Here is a 27885-nt window from a genome sequence, read left to right on the forward strand (position 1 = left end):
TTTTATTAGCCAGGAGAAACAAAAACTCATCAAAATTAATTCTGCTGGCTACAACACTCAAGAAAATATCTTGGTGTAAACCTGACCACCCCTTTCAACCCCTTTTAACACTTTTTACACAAGAAACTACCCAGGCCATATTACAAAACTAAAACAAGACCTGGAACATGTATAAGCTGTCTTGGGAAGACTTATTGTCATGGTGTGATTCATAAAAGCAGTAAATAGTAGGCCCCTCTAAGGCCATGTTTGGAGTAAATGTTCCCCCTTTAGTTGGTCAAAGAATTCTGAAATGAGAATGAAGGTGGTAGCCCTCTGTAGTCAATACATGGAGAAAGACTGCCATCTTTTTTCTGTAAAAAGAAAGTCTGCCCCAGCAGGTAAAGACAATAGTTGGAAACCGAATGCTAATTCGCCTATTGTTTTAACATGTGGTTTTCAGTGAAGGTAACATCTTCCTATGTTCAGTTTGCATTGCCCAGGTTGGTAACAGGGTCTCTTTAAGTTTGTCTGACAGACCTTGCCAGAAAGCTGCCAAAAAAGTCTTGTTCTTCCAGTCAGTCTCTAATGCTAGAGTCCTTAGCTCAATGGCATTTTGGCTGGCATTAAGATTGCCTTGATAGATTTGCATGATTTAAGAACAGACAGGCAGATGGTAGATGGGTACCTGCAGAATTTTTCCAGCGCAACTATTGAGCTTCATAGGCTTCCAGAAGTTACCCAATACAGCTTTTGTGGGTTGTATAGGCTTCCACAAGGTGATTTCTCTAGGTCTAATATTGCTACCTCAAAAGTTCATAGCCTCATTGTACTGTCATGACCACTTGGCATATGAAAAACAGGCCAAAGTCCAGTAACATTGAATAGTAAATCTCCTAATGAGAATAGAGGCAAGGGTCGGGAGGCATCATTAATAGTAGTAAGGAAAAGGCAGAAAATACAGGAACTTGTAAATCTCAGATAAAGCAATGCAAAACACATCCAGGAATATGCAAGCAATATCTACAATTGGACATTGAATCCAGATCCAAAGGTGACCTTTCCTTTAAAATTTTTTGTCCCGGAGCGGCGCATTAGTAGTCTGGTGATGTAATAAGTACCATTTGTGAAGATAGGTGTGACCTCAAAAACCATCACTAGTAGTTGTCAAAGTTCTTGCTCGGTTAGGTGTGGTTTCAGGTCTGATGAAGGTAAGTACATTCCTCAGCCACAAATGCATATACTATTTTTTTTTCACTTTCTTAATTAAAACAGTTGGGAATTGTTGGGAACCATCTTATACTTAAAAATAGATAGTGAATTTTAATTTATTTTAAGTATAAGATTTTTTTGTTTTCGCGTTTTATATAATTATTTAATGTTATATGCCATTTAAAATTATAATCCTAAATGGTGAAATTTTTATGTAAACTGTATAGCACCATATAAACTGTATAGCACCACTCTAAACTTGCAAGCAGAAATTCATTTTTAAAATATTCTAACTTTGCAGCAAAAACAGACTGAGAAAAACACTGATGTAAATTAATTCCTGTGCAGACCTAGGCCACATTTATTGTCACAAGCAAGTACAGTGACTCATGCCCAAAAATCCATCCTAATGATATAAACTAGCTATTGATCTACTAATAACAGTGAAAATACAAGGCTTTTTAATTAACACAATTCCACAATTATTACCAGTTAATTAAAAAAATATATTTTTCTCAGTGATTAATACAGGACGTAAACTTTTGGGCACACTGTACCTCTTTTTGATTTTTTATTGATTTTTTTAGTAGACCTAAGGTATGGAGATCCAAATTACGGAAAGACCCCTTATCCGGAATATCCTTGGTCCCGAGCATTCTGGATAATGGGTCCTATACCTGTAGTTACACAGTTACATAGGGTTGAAAAAAGACCAGAGTCCATCAAGTTCAACACTTCCAAGTAAACCCAGCACACACAACCTATACTTACCTATCTATACACTCACATACATAAACTATATATATAAACATTAATACTAACTGTAGATATTAGTATCACAATAGCATTGGATACTATGCTTGTTCAAGAACCCATCCAGGCCCCTCTTAAAGGCATTAACAGAATCTGCCATTACTAGGAAGGGCATTCCACAACCTCACGGCCCTCACCGTGAAAAACCACCTACGCTGCTTCAAATGGAAACCCCGTTCCTCTAATCTAAAGGGGTGGCCTCTGGTGCATTGATCGTTTTTATTGGAAAAAAACACCCCTATCTGCCTATAATCCCCTCTAATGTACTTGTACAGAGTAATCATGTCCCCTCACAGGCGCCTTTTTTCCAGAGAAAACAACCTCAAACTCGACAGTCTAACCTCATAGTTTAAATCTTCCATTCCCTTAACCAGTTTAGTTGCACGTCTCTACACTCTCTCCAGTTCATTAATATCCTTTTTGAGGACTGGAGTCCAAAACTGCACTGCATAGTCAAGGTGAAGCCTTACCAGGGACCTATAAAGAGGCAAAATTATGTTTTCATCCCTTGAGTCAATGCCCCTTTATACAAGACAGTACTTTATTTGCTTTAGTAGCCACAGAATGACATTGCCTGGAATTAGACAACTCGTTATCTACAAAAATCCCCAGATACATCTGCATTAAGGATCCCCCAACACACCATTTAGTAGATAGCTGGAATATGCAGGGCAGGTACACTGGCCGTTGAATAGGGAGATCTTCACCACATAAGGAATCAATTACCACTTGACAAGGGCAGCGTCAATTTTGTGGCCCTCTTAAACAACCCTTCACTCTTAGCCCTTTACTCTCTTTTTGGTCCTGTCAAATACACTCACACAACAACCTTTGTGGATAGAAAAGACCGCAACCCGTTTACTTGCAGTATCAAATTTGCCATTATTACACAGAACCCCATTTAACAATAACATATTAATGTAATTAACTAATATAACTTAATCTGCTAATAACATAATAACAATAAGCCATTGAAGGCTGCATTTGTGAAAGCTGTACCTGCCCCCACTGCAATCAGTTCACTGAGGTTAGAAACCCCCTTTTTTCTAACCGCCACAGCACCATTTACCACAGACCTATGGCTGTAATCCCTAGCCTCAGGCCTAACCTTCTGTCTGAATCTCCTTTAGCTATGGAATCCTTGACTCTTACAATTTACTCTAATTCACATCCTCCTGCCTCATTCTATTCTGGGGCCCCTGGAAGTGAAGTGCACTAAGTGCAACTTAGAGCATAAATGCCATGTTTTTTTTGACCCACAATGTATTAGCAGAAGTAAACTTTATAATTTAGCTGAATAATCAATCATCAGTGATCCATGACACAATGCAATATGATTTTTCTTGATGCACACAGAAAGGGGCAAATATATTTGCAGTGTAAGAGGGCAAACATGCAATTTCCAGTAATTCTATTCTATTTTCATTACCATTCATTTGTGAGCTTTATAGAGCTGTTGTAGTAAGTAAAACTTGCTCTGCTTACATAGTTTAATAACTATGTCAGTTTCTAGCATATGCGTTATAATTTTACACAAATTTTTTGCTTTAATTAATAATTCATTATTTTAATAATTAACTAAATAAATAATACATACATGTACTGCCACTGGGAACAGAGGGTTAAATGAAAATGGTCAGTTGCAATACTTTTTTTTGTGTGTGCCTGCATTTTAATTTCACATCTCCATCAAAGTACTAATTGTCCAAAAGTGAATATTAAAATACAAAAAGAACTAAAACTTTGTGCATGAATAGGTGTTACTTGTTTGCCTCTGTAGTTGTCTGCATGCACTGCAATAACCTCTCTTCTCTATTTTCCCCATTTGCTACCATGGAAACTAACAGCAAACATTCAGCGAGACCGTAAGTTTTAATCAGAACTTCAACTTGTTATAAAAAAATTTTTGGCTGTACTGTTTATTACGTGGTCAAGAGGAAAGACAATAAATCACAGACATAACAGAAACACTGCTAGATAGTAAAAAAAAGACTACAAAAAAGGCAAAAGGTAGGGAAAGAAAGATCTCAGTATCATCAGCATAGAGGTGGTTGAAAGCCAAAAGAACTGATTAGTTTGCCAAGTGAGGAAGCATAGAGAGAAAATAGTAAAGGGCCCAGGACAGAGCCCTGAGGAACCCCGATGGAAAGTGGTAAGGTAGAAGATGATGCTCCATTGTAAGAGACACTGAAAGTTCGATCTGAGAGGTAAGAAGAAAACCAGGACCAAGAGAGTGGAGAGACTGGAGGAGAAGAGGGTGATCCACAGTGTCAAAAGCAGCTGAGAGATCAAGAAGTATTAGTAGTAGAGGTCATTAGTTAGTTGGGTTAGAGCAGTTTCTGTGTAGTGTTGTTGTCTAAAACCAGATTGTAGGGGATCAAACAGATTATTGTCAGAGAAGAGTAGCGTCAGTCAGTTGTAAACTTGTCGCTCAAGTAGTGTAGAGATGAAGGGGAGCAGAGAGACAGGTCAGAGGTTACTAAGATTGGAGGGGTCAAGAGAGGGTTTTTTCAGAATAGAGGTTACAAGTGCATGTTTCAGTTGGGAGGGAAAGATTCCAGTAGTGAGTGAGAGATTGAATAGATGGGTTAAGGCTTTGATAAGACAGGGGTTGGCATTGCATAGACCAGTGATCCCCAACCAGTGGCTTCCAGTCAACATTGGGACTATCAAATAGCCAATCATAGCTCTCATTGTCACCTCCAGGAACTTGCTCATGTTTGTGTTGCTCTCCAAAACTTTTTCTATTTGAATGTGGCTCACGGGTATAAAAGGTTGTGGTCCCTGGAGTAGACATTTGGAAGAAATAGGATAGAGTAGGCAGGTAGTAAGGTGAGAGGAAGCCAAAAGACTTCCAAAAAACTTCCTCTTCAGTCACTGGGGAGAAGGAGCCAAGAAGAGACTGGGTAGTGTGTAGGGAAGGGAGGTAAATGGTTATGGGGATTAAGTTGTACAATGTCTCTTCTGATGGTGTCAGTTTGGTTTTTAAAGTGCTCGGCAACAACTTGAGTTGTGATTGAAGCACACGGAGGGGGTGGGGAAGGGGACAGCAGAGAGTTAAAGGTAGAGAAAAGTTGTGCAGGTTTTTTAGAGAGGGCGGTAAAGTAGGTTTGTTTAGCTTGGCAGAGGGTGGTATTATAGGAGATCAGAGCAGAAGTCTGATTCTGACCTGGATTTGCGCCAGTAGCGCTCAAGTGTACGTGAATTTGGAGGGCTTTGGTATGAGCAGTGTGCCAAGGTTGGAGTGGTTTAGGCCTCATGCCTTTTGTCTTGGCAGGAGCAAACTCATTAAGTGCAGTGGTGAGTGTGCTGTAGTAGACAGAGGTAGCCTGATTAGTTTAGGGATTGCAGAGTTGAAATGTGAGCAGATTGTGATCAGCGAGGGGGAAAGGGGAGTTAACAAAGTTGGAGATTCAATAGAATTTTGTAAATATAAGATCCAGGGAGTTTCCATTGGAGTGAGAGTGGGAATCAGAGCACAGAGATAACCAAAATGAGAATGTGAGTGAAAGGAGTTTAGCGACAGCATGGGCATTAGTATTGTTAACAGGTATGTTAAAGTCATCCAGTACAATAGATGGGGAATCAGAGGAAAGGAAATAAGAAAGCCAAACAGAAAAGTTGTCAAAGAATTGTGAGGTTGGTTCAGGAGGACCTTATATGACAGCAATGCAAAGCGAACCACAGGAGAATAGACTAATGGAGTGAACCTCAAATGAGTGGGGAGAGAAGGAGTCCTACCCCACCCCCTGCTCTGTTTCCAGGTCTGGGAGTGTAAGTAAGTTGTAGAACCCCAAAGGACAGGGCAGCAGGTGAGGCAGTGTCTGTAGAGGAAAGCCAGGTTTCAGTTATTGCAAGTAAGTTAAAGGATTTAGCGATGAAAAGGCTATGAATGGAGGTAAGTTTGTTGCAGGCAGAGTAGGAATCCCAGAGGGCACATGATTTTTGAACAGTGGCTTTGGGTATAGGGTTAAGGTTTCTGTACTTCAAAGAGGTACAAGGTGGGGTTGGAGAATGTGGCCCTGACAAAACAGTGATGGGGTAAGGGCCAGGGTTGGGGGAAATTTCACCAGCAGCAAGTAACAGGAAGGAGAGGAATGCAAGGTGAGAAGTGGGATTTGTATGTTCTTGTTCTATGTGAAGAGAAATAGTTAACTGGAACTATGGAACAATGCACTTTAATGACTTCATGGGGTTGATTCACTAAAGGGCGATAAAACAAGCACTATTTATAGCATGCGGTAAAAATTTTATCGCTTATTTTTTGCGACTTAACGCTCGATTCACTAAAAGGACAGGCGTCGTAATTAAGATGCAATGTTCTTTGCGTTATTTAACTCACGATTGCGTTAATTCCCGCCGCGTGCGTTATTTCCTGCTGCACGCAATATATTTCGCCACTTGATAAATTAGTGCACGATTTTACGCACGTAACCATTACTTTTCTGAGAATTACCATTTCCCCGAAAACTGGAGGATGCATCACATACTTGAAAAAATCCCACGGCAAAGTCCATGTTGTGTTGCCAAAAGCTCACGAACTACAATGTTCTTTAAGTACCGCCTGCCCCAAGCACAGACTAATGAGATATTTAGTGCGTTTAACACTTCATATGTGTTTGTGAATCCTGTGTTAGTATTATTTCTATGCGAGAACAACACATTGCGAGTGCGTTTTTTTGAGCATGCGATATGCGTCTTAATGCATGCAAAATGACTGATGAATCGGGACTTAATTATCACATGATTTTTAACGCAAAAAAGCATGCGATAAGCGTTATAGACCTTTAGTGAATCAACCCCCATGTGTTGAGAGAGAAGGAGAGTAGAATGGCAGGAAATGTTTTAAGAAACATGAAAATACAAAGAGGAGTAATACAGGATAAAACATTTTCTAAGGTAGAAAGTAACAAACTACCAGAAGCAAAGTTTTTTTCTTGTGATTCCATGTTGTTCAGTTTTGATTGGAGATAATTCAGGGCCTTGTCATAAAAAATATCCCTTGTCGCGGGCGACTAATCTCCCCGAAATTCCATGCCACTGGTGAGAATGTAAATCGCTGTTGGGATGGCATATGCGGCACCAAGATTTCCCCAAAATCGTGGAAGTTTCCTCACAAGGCGACGACGCCGTGTATGCCATCCCACCAGCGATTTACATTCTTGCCGGGGGGATGGCATTTCGGGGAGATTAGTCACCCACGACATGGGAGATTTGTCGCGGGCGACTAGTCTCCCCGTGTGCCAGAGTCCTGATACCTGCCACACTGGTTGTCCAGAGGTTAATAGTAAGGCTGCAACATCTCCTTAATCACATAGATTTCCTTCTCCTGTAACCCATTCGGCCCCCTCCCTCAGGAATTTGCTTTGACTTCTGGCTTGTGGGCATGCTCAGTTGTGCTAAGCTCAGATTACTAAACACGCCCTTCAGTCTAGCAGACAGTAAAGAGATGGAATTGCTGGTTCCCATAGAAACTTGGCTCTAGCTGTCAATTTTTTTGTCAGCTTCAATTTTTTTCTCGTAATTTTCTCTCCTGAGCTCAGCTCAAACAAAGCATAACGTTTATCAGACAGTTCTGCCTAAGTGAGCCTGTATTGTTGATGAAATGTATGCTGAATAAGGGTCTGTGTGTGTCTGTTGTTTGCAGATTTAAATGTATCTAATTATGTATCAGAGGAAAAATGTCCACCGGCTGAAAGCTGCTATTTGCTTTAGGAAAATGTGATGGTGCTGGCAAACGGAGGGGATATATGCAGTATAAAGGATGCCATTTGGGTGGGGGAGACGTGCCCAACTGATATACATTGTAGGCAAATGTAGGCTTTACATGTCCTTTAACTGACAGCAGCTCAGATCAAGTGCTGGAATCAGCAGAATCTCCAGAGTTAGTGGAGGAATATCTCAGGGGTGCAGTTCTTCACAAATAAATGGATATGGTAGCTTTGGGCTGGAACAGAAGCTCAGAACATGATGTATTGCGTTTCTAGGCCAAATTTTGTTGATCTTTAGCTTTCCTTTAAAGCAGAAGGACTGTTACAATCACTAGGGGTGCCAAATGCACTTTCCTGATGCCCCATGTCATTACTTCTGTTATCAGAAGACTGCATCAACCAGGAGTACTTCTGTAGAGCACTGTTTCGCAATCTTCTTCTCTTTTTCTATATTGAACATGTATTGGCCAAGGCCATTGAAATATGAAGAAGAGGAAAAAGCTGATTTCTCCTTGGTGCTCATACAGAAGTACCCTGGGCCAGTGCAGTTTTCTGCTTACAGGGTGCTAGGTAAGCTAATATAATTACAAGGGGTTCCTAATATTTGGCACTGTCTGTGATTTTAACTTTTCTTCTCTTTTAAGGTTTCTTTTTATGTATTGTATATGTTGTAATATAAAGTTATAGATTGTCCCAAATTATTCTGTGGTTTTATAGTCTGCTTTCAATAAAGATTTCTTGAATATCTGAGCCCTAGTCTGTATTGTTGGGGTTGTTCACCTTTGAGTTAACTTTTAGTATGATGCAGAGAGTAACATTGTGAGACAATTGGTGTTGTTATTATTTGTAGTTTTTTAGTTATTTCACTTCTTGTTCAGCAGCTCTGCAGTTTGGAGTTTCAGCAGCTACCTGGTTGCTAGGGTCCAAATTACCTTAGCAACCGGGGAGCAGTTTGAATGAGAGGATGGAAGAAAAAGTCAAATAGATCAAAAACTATAAGAAATGATGAAGAGCAATTGAAAAGTTGCTTAGAATAGGCAATTCTATAACATACTAGAAGTTAACTTAAAGGTGAACCACATCTTTAATATAAATATGTTCATTGGATTAACTCAAAAAACCTTTCACATGTATAGAAAAAAACGTACTCATCAGCAATCTCGCTGTATTCATGCAGAAGTAACAGTTAGATTTTGATTAACAGTTTGGTAAAAAAAAAACATTTGCTCATTTACTTTCTGCACCACAGTGTGCAAACATAGCATTTGCCATGTTTGTTATCTATAATACGTTATTTTTTTTCCCACCATTCCAGCATCATTGCAGTCATCAGTGCAATCTTATGTGTGGCCACTATTCTTTCAGTGCAACTTTGCTTTGGCAATTGTTGCAGGTTGCTGTGGGAACCCTAAAGCTGCCATCTGTTACTCATGTGGCAATAGCTCCAAGGTTCCTCTGTATCATCAGCTGCAACTGCACTCAGTTTGGAATGTGAGGCAGGAAGGATTGAGCAGCGTTAAGCACTAACTATACGGAAGTACAAAGAGCTCTTTTTGACACAAGTACCTTTGACCAAAACTGTGGTATAGGATGTAAATGGGCCCAGATTTATTAGAGCTATCATTAATGAGCGACTCATAGAAAACTGCATGTAGAGAGACAGATTGCTGTGAGGGAAATAGTAAATATTACAGAAATGGTGCCGAATTTTTAATATATAATATGTAGGAAGTTTCCTATAAAAAGTTATATGTAAAGTCGCGACAATATACGAGCAAGTCGTAATGGCTATGAAAAAGTCGCGACAATTTACGAGCAAGTCGTAATGGCTACGAAATAGTCGCGACAATTTACGAAAAATCGCAAAATGTTCGTTTCCAATACGATTTTTTCCCATTCGGGATTCGGATTCGTGGATTAGCAGTTAGCCAACGGAAAGAGTTGTGAATGCAGATACTACAAGCACATTATACTATGAGAGGAAATTAATGCTAACACCCCAAGGACATTATATACAGAGAGAAGCGGTGGGTACAGATCCCCTAAGGCAGTGATCCCCAACCAGTGGTTTGTGAGCATGCTAACACCCCAAGGACATTATATACAGAGAGAAGCAGTAGGTACAGATCCCTTAAGGCAGTGATCCCCAACCAGTGGTTCGTGAGAAACATGTTGCTCACCAGCCCCTTCAATGTTGCTCCCAGGGACCCCTGGCTTGGAGTTTTGGTTGCATAAAACCCAGTGTAAAGCCAAACAGAGCTTTTTACAGGCTGCCAGCCCACATAGGGGGCTACTAAATAGCCAATTATGGGCCTGATTCACTAAAGGGCGATAAAAATGATCGCACTCTTTTTCGCGTTAAAAAACGCAAAAAAAATTTCGCGCAATTCACCATAGTATTATCGCGTGCGAAAAATCGCCATTTTCGCATGCGGTATTTCTCGCACTAGTTTTACCGTTTTGCGTTAATTTCCGCGCTGAAAAGAATACGATCGCATGATTCACTATAACTTTTGCGCGCTAAATATCGCATTCAGCTATGCGAAAATCAACACCTACTACAGGCAGGCGAAAAATTATACAAAAGTACAGTAAATGATTTTTTGCAAAAAAATATGGACTTACAGTGTTATTTATTCAAGTATGTGTTTCCCCTAGAGTGACGCAGCTGCCAGTTTGCAGCGAAATGTTCATTTTTAATACAGTAATTTTCTGCAAGTATTGGCGTGTATGGCTAACATGGCGTGCGTTCATTTGCGCAACTATTCTATTTGGCTACAAGTGATGAAATGTTTCGCCAGGCATGGATTCGCAGCGAAGTTTTGGACGTGCGTTGAATTTTTTCGCGGCGGATTTTTTCATGCGTTTCGCAAAACAATCCGCCAATGGCAAAACGCATGAAAAAATTCGCCACGCAAAAATTCACCGCACATGCAAAAATTGATACAAGTGTCAAAAAATAATAGTCACAGCAACAATTTTTTTGCCCGCACAACATTTTTGCCGTTTCGTGGATCTTTCGAAAGATTTGCTAATTTTTCACTAAAGATAACCAGAACACATTTGCTCATCACTAGTGGCTACTATTTATAAGCATCTACTATTTATATGATACCATTTATATGTGGCTAATATTTATATACATCATTTATATGCGGCAACAATTTTTATACACTATTTCTATGCTACCATTCATATACGCCGATTATTCGCGTAATTTAGCGCATGTACCGGCAAATACCGCATTGAAATAGTCTTTTTGCGAGTTAAATAACGCATGCAATATCGCGCGTAAAAAAGCGCAAGTATGCTTATAGTGAATCATGCGAAAAATCGCCAAAATTAAGACGCGGTAAAAATTTTAGCGCACAATAAAAATAGCGCACGTTTTATCGCCCTTTAGTGAATCAGGCCCTATAGCTCTTATGTGCATCCCCAGGAACTTTTTCCATGCTTATGTTGCTTCCCAACACTTTTTACATTTCAATGTGGCTCATGGGTATAAAAGGTTGGGGATCACTCCCTGCTCTTAGGACATAATCTAAAGAAATTATGGCACCTGTGGTATTTTTTTGTTGATTTTTTGTGCCAACAACTTGCAACCCGAAGCCACCTATCCAGGAAGAGTAATAATGTAAGATGTAATCTACTGTTCTATTTTGCATGGCATCAATGGCATGATATCTAAATATCAAACAAGCCAGACATACCAGACAAGCAAGTAGAGGATGGATCAGCAGTGGCTGTGTCTGTAATCTCACCAGCATAAACTACCAGCTGGAAGCTGAGTAGAGTTCATTCACATCTACTCCCTAACGTGTGTAGTGCTTGGATGTTAGTGTGGTTCTGATGGGCTCCCATTTTAAATCTCGCAAGAGACATTGTAATCAGAGAGAAGCATTGGGTACTGATCCCCTGAGGAAGTGATTCGGGAGCAACATGTTAGTAGTGCTTGGATGTTAGTGTGGCTCTGATGGGCTTCCATTTGAAATCTTGCAAGATTTCGCACCCAAAATCTCGTGGTAACATCACTAGTTCCTGGACAGTCACACGTGAGCTGACAGGTAGGGAAAGCCTACAGCAGCACACCCAAGGAAAAAGCGCAAGTAGGCATGTTGGTCATATTCAGAGGATTTTTTTTTTTGGAGGGGCCCCCCCCGGTTTCGATGCCTATGACTGAAATTTACAAATCAGAAGGGACATGATCTCACATATTCAAACCTCACATCAAGACGCCCAAACAGTCAACAATTACTATTTCTATGAGTTGTTACAATTTCTTGAGCAATGGTTTAATCTCTCTCACTTTCTCAACATCTCTCACTCTGTAAGCTCCACACTCTTCTGTGGTTTCTCTCCCTCTTATCTGACTTATACCTAATGTCATCTGTTTCTTATAGCTTTGTGCTCTCTCTTTTCTGGCCAATAAATGTTATCTTTGCTGCTCTTTCCCTCACCTTTGTTATCCATCACCCTCACACCGCCTCTCTCACTCTCGCCAATCTCTTCTGCTTTGTCTTAACATCCTATTCTAGAAATGGGACTTGCTAGAATCAGGAGCGCTGCTGCCATGAGGCAATTTGAGAAACTTTCCTCAGACAGCACCCCCAAAGTTACCAGGGGCAGCAAAAAGCAGCTCCTGGTAACTTTAAGAATCAAATTTCTGGTTTTCAAACTAATTGTGCTCTCTGCACTAATGAATTATTCTCTTTGCACTAGTGATAGGGCCCCCCTGGACCCCTTCCAGCTCAAGAAAAGTTAAAGGAGAACTATATAACTGTTCTGTTGTAAAGAAGATGTCAGCCAGGTACGCAGCTGCGCTACTCTGCTGTTTTAGCTTGGGGTTAGTGATAGAGACAGTTGGTAAACTTAGAAACTATTCGATAAGGGAGAGGTGAGGGGGGTCAAGGCAGTGCTAGTTAAGGGGGCTTTTATAGCCCAGGGGTATAGTTCTCCTTTAATAGCTAGAGGGCAAAGGGAGGGGGGCATCACAGGAGCCTCTCCAAGGCCAGAAATGTTCCTGGCTAGAATTTTTTCATTTAAATCTGTAAGTTTCACAACATGCAAAAAAAAAAAAAACCCTACAATTTATAAAACAAATTTAAATACAACAATTAAATGAAACATAAATATGCTGGATTGGACAATGCAGAGAGGAATATAACAATATAATAGGTGCATGGATTCCAGTCTTTAAAAAGAAGGAAAGGTATAATCACTGGGGGGGTGCCCCACTGCACCGACCCAGGGTACCTGCAAGCAAGTTATCCTCTTCCTTCTTCTGTCTTCGGCCGCTTGCGCATGTGCAGTAGAGTGAAAAGCCAGCTTTTTCACTGAACTGCTCATGGGCGGGCCTCGGTGTCGAGAAGAAAGTAGACAGGAGGAAGAGGAGCACTGGTGCGCAGGTACTCTGAGCCAGTGCAGTTTCTTACTAACAGGCACTTGCCCAGGGTATCTGGTAAATAATTACAATCACTTGGCGATACCTAACACTTTGGCACCCCCCAGGTATTATACCTTTTCTTGTCCTTTAAAGGAAAACTATACCCCCAGAACAAATACTTAACAAACATTATTAATATAAAGTGACTAATATTAAGTGTCCTATTAAATAATCTTTATATATATAAAGTCCCATAAGGTAGGCACTCACGAAATATGAAGAATCCGATGCCTGGGTGCAATCCTCAGTTCAATGTATAGATACTTGGAAGAAAAACGGGCCGCTCCACACATATATAGAACAAAAAAAAGCCAATAACAGAGACTGATGTTTCGGCTGGTACACCAGCCTTTCTCATAGTTATATATACACACATATATCAATCAGTAAATATTGTGAGAAGTGTGAGAGTGGCCTGTGAGAGACCAATGTGAGGCAGAACTCAATTAGTTGGCTGATGTGACTTAAAGTATTTGTGCCCTTTGTTTGCACTGTGAATTGTACAATCCCAGGAGGCGGCCCTTAAAATTAGAGTTTTCTATTTTGATTACCCAATGGCACATACTACTAAAAAAAGTATATTTTTATGAAAATGATTTAGTTCGATGAAGCACAGTTTTATTTATGACGTTTCACGCAATATATTTTTATAGAGACCTACATGTTTGGGGGTATATTTTCCCTGCAAACTGCAGGAAAAAAACTGCGAAAAAAGCCCTAACTGGAGTATATGTACTTTAGAAAGTATGATTACTGATTATAATGCTGATTATTAATATCAATTGATTAACTGATTTTTTTTTTCTTCTTCACAGTAATACAGCCCCCAACCATCATCAAGCAGTCAGCAAAGAATTATATTGTAGATCCCCGTGATAACATCCTAATTGAGTGTGAAGCTCAGGGGAATCCTTACCCAATGTGAGTGACTCTGAGGCAAAATAACAAGATAATTTGTGGTTTCTGTGTAATTTCTACTTGTATAAAGTAGTTTCTTTGATGGGCGCTGAGTAATTAAGCTGCCATTATTGTTTTTGTATCTGTACACTTTTTTATTAAGATATCCAAGGCTTGAAAATCATTTTATAATATTTCTTCTCTTTTTGCTGAGTACCTGGCCTATCACTGTGTTGTATGATGAGTGATTGGGATTGCAGTCCAGGAGGAAAGAAAAAGTGCCTCTGCTTCCTTGAGTGCTTTCTGCACTATCCTTCTAAACAAAAATCTAGACCTTATGCATTCACCCCATGAAAATAAAAATGCTGAGCTCTATAATTGTGGAGCCACTTACTGCATCTTTTAGGATTCTTTAATGTCTGGAATGGTTCCAATGCAAAATTGCTAATGTGGTGTGATTTATTAAAAAAAACATTGTGTCAAGCAAAATATGAAAATTAGACTTCCCCTTGGTTTCTGCCTTTTCATTCTGTGGTATCCCTAGGTATTAAAGGAACAGTAACACCAAAAAATGAAAGTGTTTTAAAGTAATTGAAATATAATGTACTGTGGCCCTGCACTGGCAAAACTGGGGTGTTTGCTTCAGGAACACAACTATAGTTTATATAAATAAGCTAATGTGTAGCCATGGGGACAGCCCATAGCAGACATAGCAGATAACAGATAAGACACCATTGTATTCTACAGGGTTTATCTGTTAGCTGCTATATAACCTGTGCCTTTTCTTCTTTAGAATGGCTGCCCTCATGGCTACACACCAGGGTTTATATAAACTCTAATAATGTTTCTGAAGCAAAAACAAAACTTTTACCAGTGCAGGGCAGCAGTACATTATAGTTTAATTTCTTTGAAATATATACATTTTTTGGTGTTACTGTTCCTTTAAATAGCTAAAAGTGAGACAGCAGCTTCTGTGGGATATCTTCACTATCTTTCAGTTTCTATTTTCCAAGTGTATATTTTTAATCAAGGTGGTTGTTATGAACATTAACATTTTAATTCATCGGTACTTGTCACTTTATCAATAGAGATAGTTAAACACCAGTCACTTGAAAATTTACTGAGCTGCAACTGAAGCTGTTATTTTCACTGGTGAATAAGACATTACGCTGACCAAGGGCTATGCCACACAGGGCTGAATCTCGGCAAGCAGCCCTTTGCTCTAAAAATCTTTAAGTTGTGCCTGCACCCAGAAGCATTGAATCCACCTGGGTGCAGGCACACACAGCATATTTCTGCTTGAAACTGCTTGCAGCTATGCAGCACTGCATCACCTTGTAAGAGTTGAGGCACAATTTACTTTTCTAATTGTTGATTAATTAAAACACCTGGTATGATTGGAAGGAATTGAGAACTTTTTAAACAGTGGAACTTTTATAACATATTTTTTTCAGTGTAACCACATAAAGAGGGTTTTCTATACTTTTTCATTGATATAGTTCAACTACACCCTCAGTGGCTACAAGGACTTGGGGATATTTTTTGATCAAGATAGAGGAGTTCTGTTCTGTTTCCCTTTCCCCTTTTCCTCCTGCAATTATTCAGAAAAGGGATCCTGTTCTCTGCTTGAAAACTATTGGCCTCTTAGATTGAAATCTCTAGCAGGAATTTTTTTTAGGGTGTAATAAGAAATGAGATACTGGAACTGGAACTAAAACATTACTGTGGGGTTGTGCCTGCTTGGTGTTATGCACAATAAAACCACCAATGCGACTCTGGCCACATGAATCAAGGATGTTTCTGAGAGAGGAAGTCAGACACTGTAACATTATATTTACAAAAAAAGAGACAAGAAATCCTGTGTTTCTTTTGATAGAGGACTTAGAGCAGCATTACTGTAAGTGCTTATGGCTATATTTATATAGACCTTTCTGAAAAAAGCTTACTTAGTTTTTAACCTTTCCTTCTCCATTAATGACTAAATTATGGAATGTTGGTCTTGAACATAATATTTTATATTTATAGAACTGGAACCTCTTTTAGTTGGACTAGTGTTAATAGTGGGGTACCATAGGGGTCAGTCGTTGGTCACTTACTTTTTAGTTTGTTCATAAATGACTGTGAGGTTGGCATCGTAAGTACTGTGTCTGTTTTTGCAGATGACAGTAAATTATTCAACATTTAATTCTATGCAGGATATTACCTTTTTGTAGAACAGGGTAGCAAATTGCCAAATAAAGTTCAATGGCTATACAAAAATTAGACAAATGCTAGTTATACACTGAATGGAAAGTGTTTAGGGCCTCAATTAAGAAGAATTTGGGATTTGTGTTCATAAAAGACTAAACAACTCTAGGGAGTGTCATTTAGTGTCCATTACAGTAAATAAAGTATTTTCTTGCATAAAAAGGGCATTTTCTCAAGGGATGAAAACATAAAGGGTAATTTATATTTTCCTGAGGTGCAAAAAATTCAGCTTTGTGAAACATTGACCTAATCACCTTTTTGGTGTCATAGCCTGCCGCAGGGTGATACTGGCCTATCCTCTGATGTCAGGGTTCTGACTCCTTATGCCATGGTTCCACCCTACCCCATGACATACCCTCTTTTTCCTGGTTTGGACACCGGCAAAAGAAGCAACCCAATAAGAAAGATGTTCATAAGCTGAAAGAATGCAGTGAGAAGCAACGTAACTGGTTAAACAAATAGAACAATTAAACTATTTAAAAAGTCTAACAAAAGTGAGTTATTTTCTCTGTTTTCTGCTTGCAAGGGAAAGTAATTCTTTATAAGAACAGGATGCAACAGACAGATAGTGAGGGCACCCCTTTAAACTTAAGGAAGAGAACTTTCATTTGAAGCAAATGGTTTTTCATAGTGGGGGCACCCTGTCAGGTGATGTTGTGGCAGGTTCCATTAATACCTTTTAGATGAGCTTTTTAGACAGATATTTAGAGATTTAAATTTGTTTTTTAGGTTTTCATGGACAAAAAATGGGAAATTTTACAATGTGGCAAAAGACCCTCGAGTGTCATTCCGTCGACGATCAGGCACCCTTGAAATAGAAATTCATGGAGGAGGGCGGCCAGAGGACTATGAGGGAGAATACCAATGCTCTGCCCGCAACCAACATGGAACAGCTTTATCAAATAAGATCTTACTTCAAGTCTCTCGTGAGTCACTTATTTATTAATTATAGACAGTATTATAGGAAAAGTGGTCATAGGGCTGGTTACAGCAAGCACTTTTTAGAGACTGTTATCAGGGTTTGATATTTAAACAATGGGAGAATCTGGACTACGTAAGACAGATATATTGGGCTATTTCTAAACTATATTAAACATAGATAGCAAAGCAACTGAAAACTGAAGTACCCTACATTATGGGAATTTGAAGGTTGTCATCTATTTTAAACTGTGAAAGTTTAGATCACTTTGTTTTCAACATTTGTTTTAAAGGCATTTTTGTATTCAGGTTTTTGTGCCACATGAGTATGTCACGACTACTTTATATGAAATTCTTATTTGTCATAACTATAATGGTATAGTTATGTTTTAAGCATTTTTTTAGGTTATAGAGTTACGAGAAAATGATTCATGGCCATATTGTTAAAAAAATTCTTCTGTACATTTGGTCAGTGTTAAAAGTCAGAAAGATTGGCATGATGACTACCTTAACAGTTGTACAGATCCTACGCTTACCGTATCTGGACACATTTTTAAAGATATTATTTAAAAATTTTAAATTTTAAAAAGTCAACATTTTACAATTTAATAATTTGCAAAATGTTTATTATATCAAAATTGAGTCTACGGGAGATGGCTTTCCCGTAATTCACATGTTTTCTGGATAACAGATCTCATGCCCATACAGGTATGGGACTGAAAGCTATTCAGAAAACAAGACCTGAGGTTTTTCCGGTCTTTCTGTGATTTAGATTTCAACACCTTAAGTCTACTTAAATAATTGAATCATTATATTAATCATTATATTAAATAATTTCATCATTACATTTAAACATTCTATAAGTAAACCCAATAGTATTGTTTTGCCTCTAATAAGAAGAATTTAAGTATAAGATACTGTTTTATTATTACAGAGAGAAATATAATAATTTTTTAAAATGTAAATTATATGATTAAAATAAAGTCTATGGGAGATGTCCTTCCTAAATTATGAGCTTTCTGGATAACAGGTTTCCTGATAACGGATCCCGAACTTGTATTAGATTAGGTCACCCCCTCTCCGTTTAGAAGATATGTGTGTCTCACAGCTCTATAAATCAGAAGACAGTAAATATACTTTCCATGTTTTTCATTAGAACCCGGTCTAGTGGCCAGTTGGCCAAAGTGCAGGTTGTCAACTGTGTTTGCAAATTATTGAGGAGCTTGAGATGCACCTGCATTTGAAAAATTAATTCTAAGAATATTACTTGGTGGCATCACACACCTCATAAAATTAAACATGTTTACAAGACTGGTAGATATCCATGCTGGCAATTCAGGAACAACCTTTGCTGTAGTGTGGGTCGACAAAAATTCAACCCCATACCCAACTCTAACACACCCTTTCCCAACCTGCGCCTGCCCCACCCCATCTCTTACGTCATTTTGGGACGGGGGTGACGAAGGTGCGCATATATAAATTATCAGAAGCTTAAATTGGGAACAGTTAGGTTGTGGGCAGGGAGAGCAGCAAGATAAGCTCGACCCGAACCCACCCAACCTGCGGGTCCTGTGGGTGTTGGGCCAGCCCGCACATCGCTACTTTGCTGCATATTTTATGGGAAATGAGACTGATTGTACCTTACTGATTACAATATATGAGCTCCTAGATCACCGCAGGTATCCACCACTTTCTTAAACAATGGGCTTTAAAGGGGCAGTATCTCCCTTTAAACAACATGGGAGAGCTTCACTTTACCTGTGTGCCCTGTTTAGTTTAAGAAATAATAACAGATTAGATTAGATTTTTTATGAAAAAAAAAAGAAGGAAAAAATGTTCATAAAAAGTCCAATAATTGAACTCAGGTTTTGGGAATGAGTTAAATTGCTGAAACCTTTACACTGCAAGTCTGCTGGCGCTCTGTTAGACATCAGTAAAGAAATTTTACTTTAAAGGTAATGTGTAGCAGAAACAACCCCTACAATACCAGAAAACCCCTCAACTTTTTCTTTGTACCGGCAAAAATACTCGTTGCCAAGAAGTGGAAATTGACCCCCCCTCCAAAAAAGGAATGAATCCGAATAGTTAACATACCTGCAAAGAGATTGTCCCAAAACATTTCATAAGATATTAGAACACTTACACACATTAGTATGGGTATGGGATCCATTATCCAGAAACCCGTTATCCAGAAAGTTCCGAATTACAGAAAGACCATCTCCCATAGACTCCATTATAAGAAAATAATTCTAATTTTTAAAATATATTTACTTTTTTTCTATAATAATAAAACAGAACCTGTACTTCATCCCAGCTAAGATATAACCAATCTTTATTTTACAAGCCTATTGGGTTTATTCAATATTTAAATAATTTTTAGCAGACTTAAGTTATGGAGATCCAAATTACAGAAAGATCCCTTATATGGAAAACCCCAGGTCCCAGCATTCTGGTTAACAGGTCCAATACCTGTATCTCAAACTGCAGAATCCCCTCAAATTTCAAATTCCCCCAACCATTAGGCCGCCCCCCAGGGACCCAGGAAAAACAAGATACATAATATGTTGGCAATTTGTTGTTTTATTGTTTTGCTTTTGCATCTCCGTTGCCTTACAGCTTTGGACATGTATAAAAACTTGTTTAAAAATTGCTGTTGTTCAGAAATGTGAATAAAATATTGTACAGGACATGCTTTGGACTTGACATACCAACCTGAAATAGATAAGTGATTAAGATGCTATTATATCTGTTTATGTTGAAAGCATGTATTAAAACTAATAATAATAATTTAAAAGGTAATGTGTAATTGAATATTCCCCATTGCCATTATTTTTATTTTGTATACCGGTTCTGTCTATTGTACTATAATACATTTATAATCAAATTAAAAAAAAATTATAAATCAGAAAACTAATCAAAACAAAGAATTGTTACCAGCTATGGAATAGTTTGTTTTGTGTTATGGGTAATCTTGTGTCAGTAAGCCAACAAGCATGATACTTACTCAAATGAATGCAATTTCCTTTCTTCTAAATCTTCAGGGTATAATTTTTTGTGAATTATTTTTTTTCTGAGAGATTCTCTAGGATGTACAATATGTAGCTTAGTACATATGGTATGTGTTTATAAGATTTACAATTTGAAACAACTATCTTTCCTACAAAATAACCTGTTTAATGTCTACCTTGTTTAATTATAATTTTCTCTTAATAAAGGATCCCCTTTGTGGCCCAAAGAAAACCTTGACCCGGTGGTGGTAAATGAAGGTGCCTTCTTGATCCTTCAGTGCAATCCCCCACATGGACTTCCTCCTCCAGTCATATTTTGGATGAGCAGCTGTGAGTGTAGAAAAGGGAAAAGTAAAGTAGTATAGTAAAACTTGTCAAAGATAGTATAAACTTTCATTTTCAAATTTTGCTGTGTAACGTGTAATTAAAGGAGAAGGAAAGGCTAAGTCACTTGGGGGTGCCAAAATGTTAGGCACCCCCAAGTGACTTAAATCGCTTACCTTGTACCTCGGGGCTGGTGCCCCTGTTAGGAGAAAACAGCACCAGCCCGGGGTACCTGCAGCGAGCCTTCCTCCTTCCGTCTTCGCTGCCGGCGAAATCCGTGGGCCGGCGCATGCGCAGTAGAGTGAAAAGCCGACTTCTATGTTTAAGTTCGGCTTTTTCACTCTACTGCGCATGCGCACGCAGCGAATACGGAAGAGGAAGCGCTCGCAGCTACCCCGGGCTGGTGCTGTTCGCTCCGTACAGGGGCACCAGCCCGGGGTAAAAAGTATGCAATTTAAGTCACTTGGGGGTGCCTAACATTTTGGCACCCCCAAGTGACTTAACCTTTCCTTCTCCTTTAAGCAAAAAATTAGCAACTGTGCTTTTTTTCACAATTTTTTGCAGTAACCATGTTTGTTTGACATGACATATCAAGTGGTGATATTTTTATTAAAAAAAACATAGAAAAAAATATATTTGTAGAACTATTGAGAAATGAAAATTAATAAATGTGCCCCAGTAATAACTTATTTATGCGCAGTTCAATTATTGTCTGATCGGAGCTGAAGAAATGCATACTACATTAATTAATGCTTTAATTAATCATTAAACTGCATTAATTAAGCATTAAGCTGCATTAATAGTCAATGAAAACATACCAAAGTTCTTTAGAAATAAGTAAAATTAGAATGAATTGAAATAGAAATGCATGATATTGAAAAAAAAGCATAACTAGCTGTATAGATAGATATTCTTCAACAGCATATTAAAATCAGTTATTATATTATATATAAATCACCACTTGAAAAATCACTTAAGAGTCATGCCTTTTTCCTATAAATTAAGAATGTCATACCTTTTTCTTTTAAGTGATGGAGCCTATTGTCCAGGACAAGAGGGTTTCTCAGGGACTGAATGGGGACCTTTATTTCTCCAACGTTCTGCGCCAGGATACTCAGACTGATTATAGCTGCAATGCACGCTCCCATTTCACACACACCATTCAACAGAAGAACCCATATACTCTAAAAGTGCTTACCAGTAAGTAACTGTGGGTATCTGTAGGTCACATTATTGCCGCCAGACCATTTTAACTGGGGTATTTAAATTTGCTGATTTTATCTGTTACCTATATCCGTTGGTCTGCAATCAAAGTCAGAATGCATTTGTAGAGTATCTTTTTATTTGTCCTATACCATCAGGAGAGATCAGCGCTTATTTTTGCTAATATGCATGATCACATGCTCTGGAGAAACTTGGTAGTTTGCCATCTAGTGACCAAACATAGATACAACAATACACCAACATATTACAAATGGTCAAAAATGTTCCAATGTCATGAGACAAAAATACATAACACAATCATATTAATGATCACAAGTATAAGCTGGTGTATGATTTTCCAATTATTGCAAAAATGTTCCCATTTAACACCTAGCCCTGTGTCTTATTTTTTATAAATGAGTCCTTACGTGTCTCATATTTGTAATAAAATATTGTTTGTATGCATTGTAGTTGATGCAGATGTCTAGAAGCTTCCACTGAGCATGACTAAAATGCATAACCAAAAGGACAAAGCTTATTAAAAGCAACATCTTTTACAACTGGTTTGCAAGATTATTTTCATAAATATGAACTCCAGCTAGTCGTGGTTATCTACCAGCTCCAGTATAGGTTTGATAAAAGAAAAAAGGGTGTCCAGGTACACTTGTAGGCAGTGTTCCCTCTTAAAGGAGAAGGAAAGGCAAAATCTATAAATGATACCCTTCAATAGTCCTACTACTGTTAATGAAAACCTCTATAGTTTTGGCTCTATTATTTCAAGAATAACTTAGTTACTTTAAAGTTTAACATTGCTTTAGTGAATGGCCCCGCTATCTTGGAATTCTGTGGTGAAATGACAGCAGCAGGATGCGCAGCGCAAGTGGATGCAAGCCAAATTCAAATAATGTTTTGGAAACCAACACTGACTGATCCGCAGCAGGGAGAGAGGGAAAATCCACCGATCGCGTCCTTTAACACAGTCAGAATGAGCGCTGGTCGGATCGTTTCCACGTATAGCGCATCACCATAGCAACTGGACGCTTGCTATTGGTGCGCGCTCATAGTGGGCGGCTCAGAGGGTCTGTGGGAAGGGGAGCGCCTGCTTGTGTGCGCTCACAGAAGAGGAACATGCGCATGCGCTGCTTACAGTGCTGGTCGTAGTGTCTGTGCAGGAGCAATGCATTATGGGAATCCTCTTTTTCCAGCTCAGTGTTTTTTATTCCTGTTTGGCTTCTGATCATCTGAATGATTGAAATATGGGGAGACTTAAGGGCACTATTGAGACAACTGAAGGTATGCCTGCAGCTTAAGATTAACTCTTTCCTTCTCCTTTAAAATGTTTCTCGATGAGTGCAGTGCTGGATTTACATCTGGTGCTACCCTAGGCATGTGCCCTTTGGTGCCTATAAAAAAAACTGGCCTTGGTTGCATGCATGATCTTTCAGTTACATTTTTTTTTTTAAAAATGTGCAGGGAGAGTTAGGGGTCCTAATAACTGCAAATCATTCACACACATTCTCAGTGCACATCACAATATGTGAATGTGCTGAATATGCATGCAGATGGTTTGATGGAATATTGCTCATGGGTTAACTGTGCATTTATTGTCTCCATACACTATTGTATGCACAATGTCAATAGGTTGAAAAGTTTTTAGCCCCCAACCAAAAATTGTAATTCAGACTCACTGTATGATTTCAAATTGTATATTGCATAAGCACTGAACTTCATAATGCAATTTATGGAGAACCTATGGTTCCTGCATTAGGGCAGGACAACACTTGCAGGAAGTTGAGAGACATTTCATTTTATAAGAATTCACCATATTTCTGGGGGTATTTCAAGAGCAGTCTCAGACATTCTACTCTTGTCCCCTTCTCCAATTAAATGTTTCAAGGCTGCAGAGATCCTGTGTATAGAGGCTACTGCACCATCATCAAAACGGTAATTTTATTGGAATTTCTTTTTCCATCTGCCTGCCTTTTGTTCTTAACAATTTATCTGCTATAAAATAGCAGACTTATAACACATTTGCTATCCAAGAGGTTTGCAGATTCTAAAGTCCATGCTTTTAATCAGTGTATGCTATGTGGATTTTGTAGCTTTTTGTGATTTTTGTATAATTGTATTTACCTCTATTTTTAAATCTTTTCAATCTTTTGTTTGTTTATTTAAATGTAAATTCTTTGTTATTCTGTTTCCACATTTTTTGTTTTTGTATAATATTGATTATGATTTTCAGTGCACATTTAGATACATATTTATCAAGTATTACCAATACTTTACCACTTACAATCTGTCACTGTCCATTGTACAGTCTATTCTTCTTCAACAAAAAATGTAGGTATCTGAAAACAGCAGTCTTGCAAATCTTGTGGCAAGCTGTTTGGGAAAGGGAATCAGCGTAGAACCACCAAAACTACTGACCCATGACCCTCTTGCTAAGATTTAGAGCTGCAGATGTGCACTATACCCACATCTATCTATTCCCACCTACCTAAGCAGGCGTGGGTTTGGGTGAAATAGATTCTATGATGCTTGTGTATTATTTAATGTTTTTTTTCTGTGTTAGACTGCTGCCAAATCCCATATACCTTCACTTAAGCCATTTTATTAATAATAAACTAAACAAGAGAATTTTATTTTGATGTTATTAAAGGTAGTATTAAAGGAAAACTGAAAGGAAAAGCTGCAATTTTGGGACCTTGATAAATATGTCTCCAAGTGTATGTTGTACTTAAAACATATAGTACATACTTCCCAAATTATTCTGTTTGAATTAATTCATGACATATGATCCTGATTACTTTTTTTTTAAATTGTTTTTGTCTGTTCAATTGTTCATTTAATCCCGTAACAAAGGTGACCAGATTGTCTTCTCACATAGCTCTCATTTCTTATAACTATCCTTTATGTGCCTAATATTTTTGTTCATTCCACTCTCACAGTGTTTGTTGAGTTACAATTGACTCCCAATTCAACCTGCCACGTTACAGTATATGACCATAATTTTGTTAATGATACACAGGGAACTTTGTCCCAGCTCTTCAAAATGGTATAACAAAACATTAAGAATGATTGAAAAAAATGACAACAAACATTTAGACAAAAATAAAACATCAAATGGCCACTCTTACAAAAATGTTATTAATAGAAAGCTGACATTTAAAAAAACAAACAAACAAACAAACAAAAAAAACTTAAATACTTAACTGCAGTAGTTGTGCAATAAATCTGTTTCAGGAATGCTCGTTATTATTTTATTCTTACACATGTTTCAAAATGTAGTTATGCTATTGATGCTTTTCAATGCATTCAATGTTAGCATTATAAAGTGCAAAGTGCTGACTTGAACAGCCTCAAAAAGCCCCTGGCAGGTAATAGAAATGCTGGGTGGTACATATGGCATTTGGGTTTTTTTGTTATTTTGTTTTTTATTAAAACAGTACAAAAAGCAATATTGTTAAAGGGCATACTTTTCAGAGATGTTTCTCAGCATTTTTTCAGTGTCATTTTATACAAAAAGCCTTGTGTGCCATAAACTATATTATAAATTCAATTCAATTTTCTATTTCAACATTGTAGGTGCAGCTCATAATTCATATGCCTCCACATTCAGTTTGTTTTCTTATTTTTTTTTTTCATATGACCTCAACCCACATCTTTTCTCATCTCTCATAATATTACTACCATACATTGTTTATCTCTCTTATTTACCCTCATACTGTGCCTTGCATCATTCTATTTCTGTGGGGTTCTTACCTTATCTTGTTTATTACAGAGAATTCTCGTAATGACTCTGCAATATACTCCTATAAGAATCTCACTAGTATGTACCTTGGTAAGGCTTTAGGGTCTCTAGATCCTGCCGTCGTAACTCACCTTCTAGCTAACTTACTCACTATATCTAAAATGGTGTTTGGATTTTGGCAGCCCGGCCTTCATTTTATGGCACTCAGATGCAAAAATACAATGCGTGCCATACATAAAATATTTCAGGCACAATAAAACCCATGCTAGTGGAGTTTACAATGCAATATTGGTTACTGGGGCCACGCGGAGGTAAATGGAGGGTTACAGATTTAAAAGTCAATGTGAATCTTTGCATTTTAAAGGGTAGTTCACCTTGAAGCTTTTAGATACCTGCTGAAAATTCAACTGGAGAGCTACTGAAAAATAGCATGATTACATATTTCCTAGGATTCCAAAAAAAGGTGTAAAAAAGTTTTATAGCTATCTTAGTTACACATCTACAATTTCAACACTTTCCAGTCAGTTTCAGTCCAACATTCTGCTACTGTTAGTACAGAGAATCCCACCTGTAGCTGCTGTAAAAGGGGAATGAACTACTAAATTCTGCCCTGTATAGAATGAGCTATTGTAAGGGCTCTGGCACACGGGGAGATTAGTCGCCCACAACAAATCTCCCTTTTCGTGGGCGACTAATCTCCCCAGTTGCCATCCCACCGGCGATTTACATTTTCGCCGGTGGGATGGCAATTCTGGGAAATTAATCACCCGCAAAAAGGGAGATTTGTTGCGCGCGACTAATCTCCCCATGTGCCCTAAATCTGAATATTTTGCCTGTCAAGAAAGATAAGCTTTTCTTTGAGATAAAACTGCCAAAACTGGCTCATATCTAATAAACTTCAGTAACTTCTCTACTGATGCACTGCAATTTGCAGTGATCCCACCAGTTCCCCCAGCAGCCCATCAGCAGAACAATAGGAAGGTAACAAGATAACAGATACCAGACACCTGTATTGCTTAAAATCCCTCCATGCCCCCAGCAGTGGTAGATCAGCACTCAATAGTAAAATACCCAAGTTCGGCCATGACTTCCCCAGTTACATTCAGTAAGAGAAACAATAGCTTATCTGAAAGCAGTTGAATTGTGAAGTGCCAGCTGTTTCTGAAAGGACAGGATCATGCACAATGACCTGAGATGGCTGTGTACACACCAATATTACAACTAAAATATACATGTATTGATTCAAGAATACAAATTTTAATGGTAGAATGAATTATTTGTAATATACACAGTTATTCAGTAATAAAAACTATACCATCAAAAATCATGACAGAATTCTTTTAAGAAATTCAAATCTTTTCTGCTTTCACAGTGAAGAACAATATTAAAGGTGTAAAGGGAACCTGTGTTAGCTTAAAGGAACAGTTAAGTGTAAAAATTAAACTGAGTAAAATGGATAGACTATGCAAAATAAAAAAAATATTTGTAACATAGTTAGGCAAAAATGTAATCTATAAAGGCCAGAGTGGGAAGATGTCTAACATAATAGCCAGAACTCTACTTCCTGCCTTCAGCTCTCTAACCTCTTAGCCATTGACTTTTGAGGGGGCCACATGGGACATAACTGTTCAGTTTGTTTGTGAGCACGCTGGTCAGATTCAAATGCAAACTCACTGAACAGTTATGTCCCATATTGGCTCACTGATTGGCTACTGACTGCTAACAGCTTAGAGAGCTATAAAGGAGGAAGTAGTGTTATGGGCATTATGTTAGACATTTGCTCACTCCAGCTTTTATAGATTACATTTTTGACTAACTATATTCAAAACTTTTTTTATTTTGCACTGTCTACCTATTTTGCCAATTTTCATTTTTACACTGAACTGCTTCTATAATGTTAATATTTCAGTTTGAAATTAAATTTGTTAGATTAGTTCCCTTTATTTACAGTAGACTTTAAGAAAGTAAACTAACAGCTCAACTGCAGATTCTACTTTCCACATCTACATTCTGTTTAACTGCTCAGGTTGCTGTTGCGTTATGTGGCTTTATAACCCAGCTGGCTTTGAACACTACTTGTGATCTTTGCAACTTTTGAGTTATCCCTGTTTGCAGCATTTATTTTACCATGGATTCACCCATTGGCACAGGATATTGAAAATGTATAGATGTGCATGTATTATAGAGTGAAAGAACATTCTCCACAGTGATAAACTTGTTAATTTTTTACAGTGTTTCTTTTCTCCAAAATATGTTTTGGAGCATCCTTTGGAGACATTGAGGAGAATTTTATTTTTAACATTTTTAAAAATACATTTAGTTCCTAATTCAGACAGACAGTTGAGGTAGGACATTAAGTCAAAATACACCTGTATTTTT

At 38.1% G+C, this 27885-nt stretch overlaps 1 protein-coding gene across 15 annotated transcripts in view; it reads left to right on the top strand.

The window, feature by feature from the left end:
* nfasc (neurofascin) overlaps positions 1–27885 on the top strand; it is a 136010-nt gene that overhangs the window by 36021 nt on the left and 72104 nt on the right. For 14 of the 15 annotated variants that reach the window (XM_031896839.1, XM_004910696.4, XM_031896833.1 and 11 more), the window contains exons 3-7: positions 3852–3869; positions 13974–14079; positions 17032–17228; positions 20436–20558; positions 21582–21752. In XM_031896839.1, the coding sequence (XP_031752699.1) occupies positions 3852–3869; positions 13974–14079; positions 17032–17228; positions 20436–20558; positions 21582–21752 (615 nt within the window). The remainder of the gene's footprint in view (positions 1–3851; positions 3870–13973; positions 14080–17031; positions 17229–20435; positions 20559–21581; positions 21753–27885) is intronic. The other variant, XM_004910697.4, reaches the window with a different exon arrangement.

This window comes from Xenopus tropicalis, chromosome 2 (genome assembly GCF_000004195.4).
Source record: "Xenopus tropicalis strain Nigerian chromosome 2, UCB_Xtro_10.0, whole genome shotgun sequence".
NCBI lineage: Eukaryota > Metazoa > Chordata > Amphibia > Anura > Pipidae > Xenopus > Xenopus tropicalis.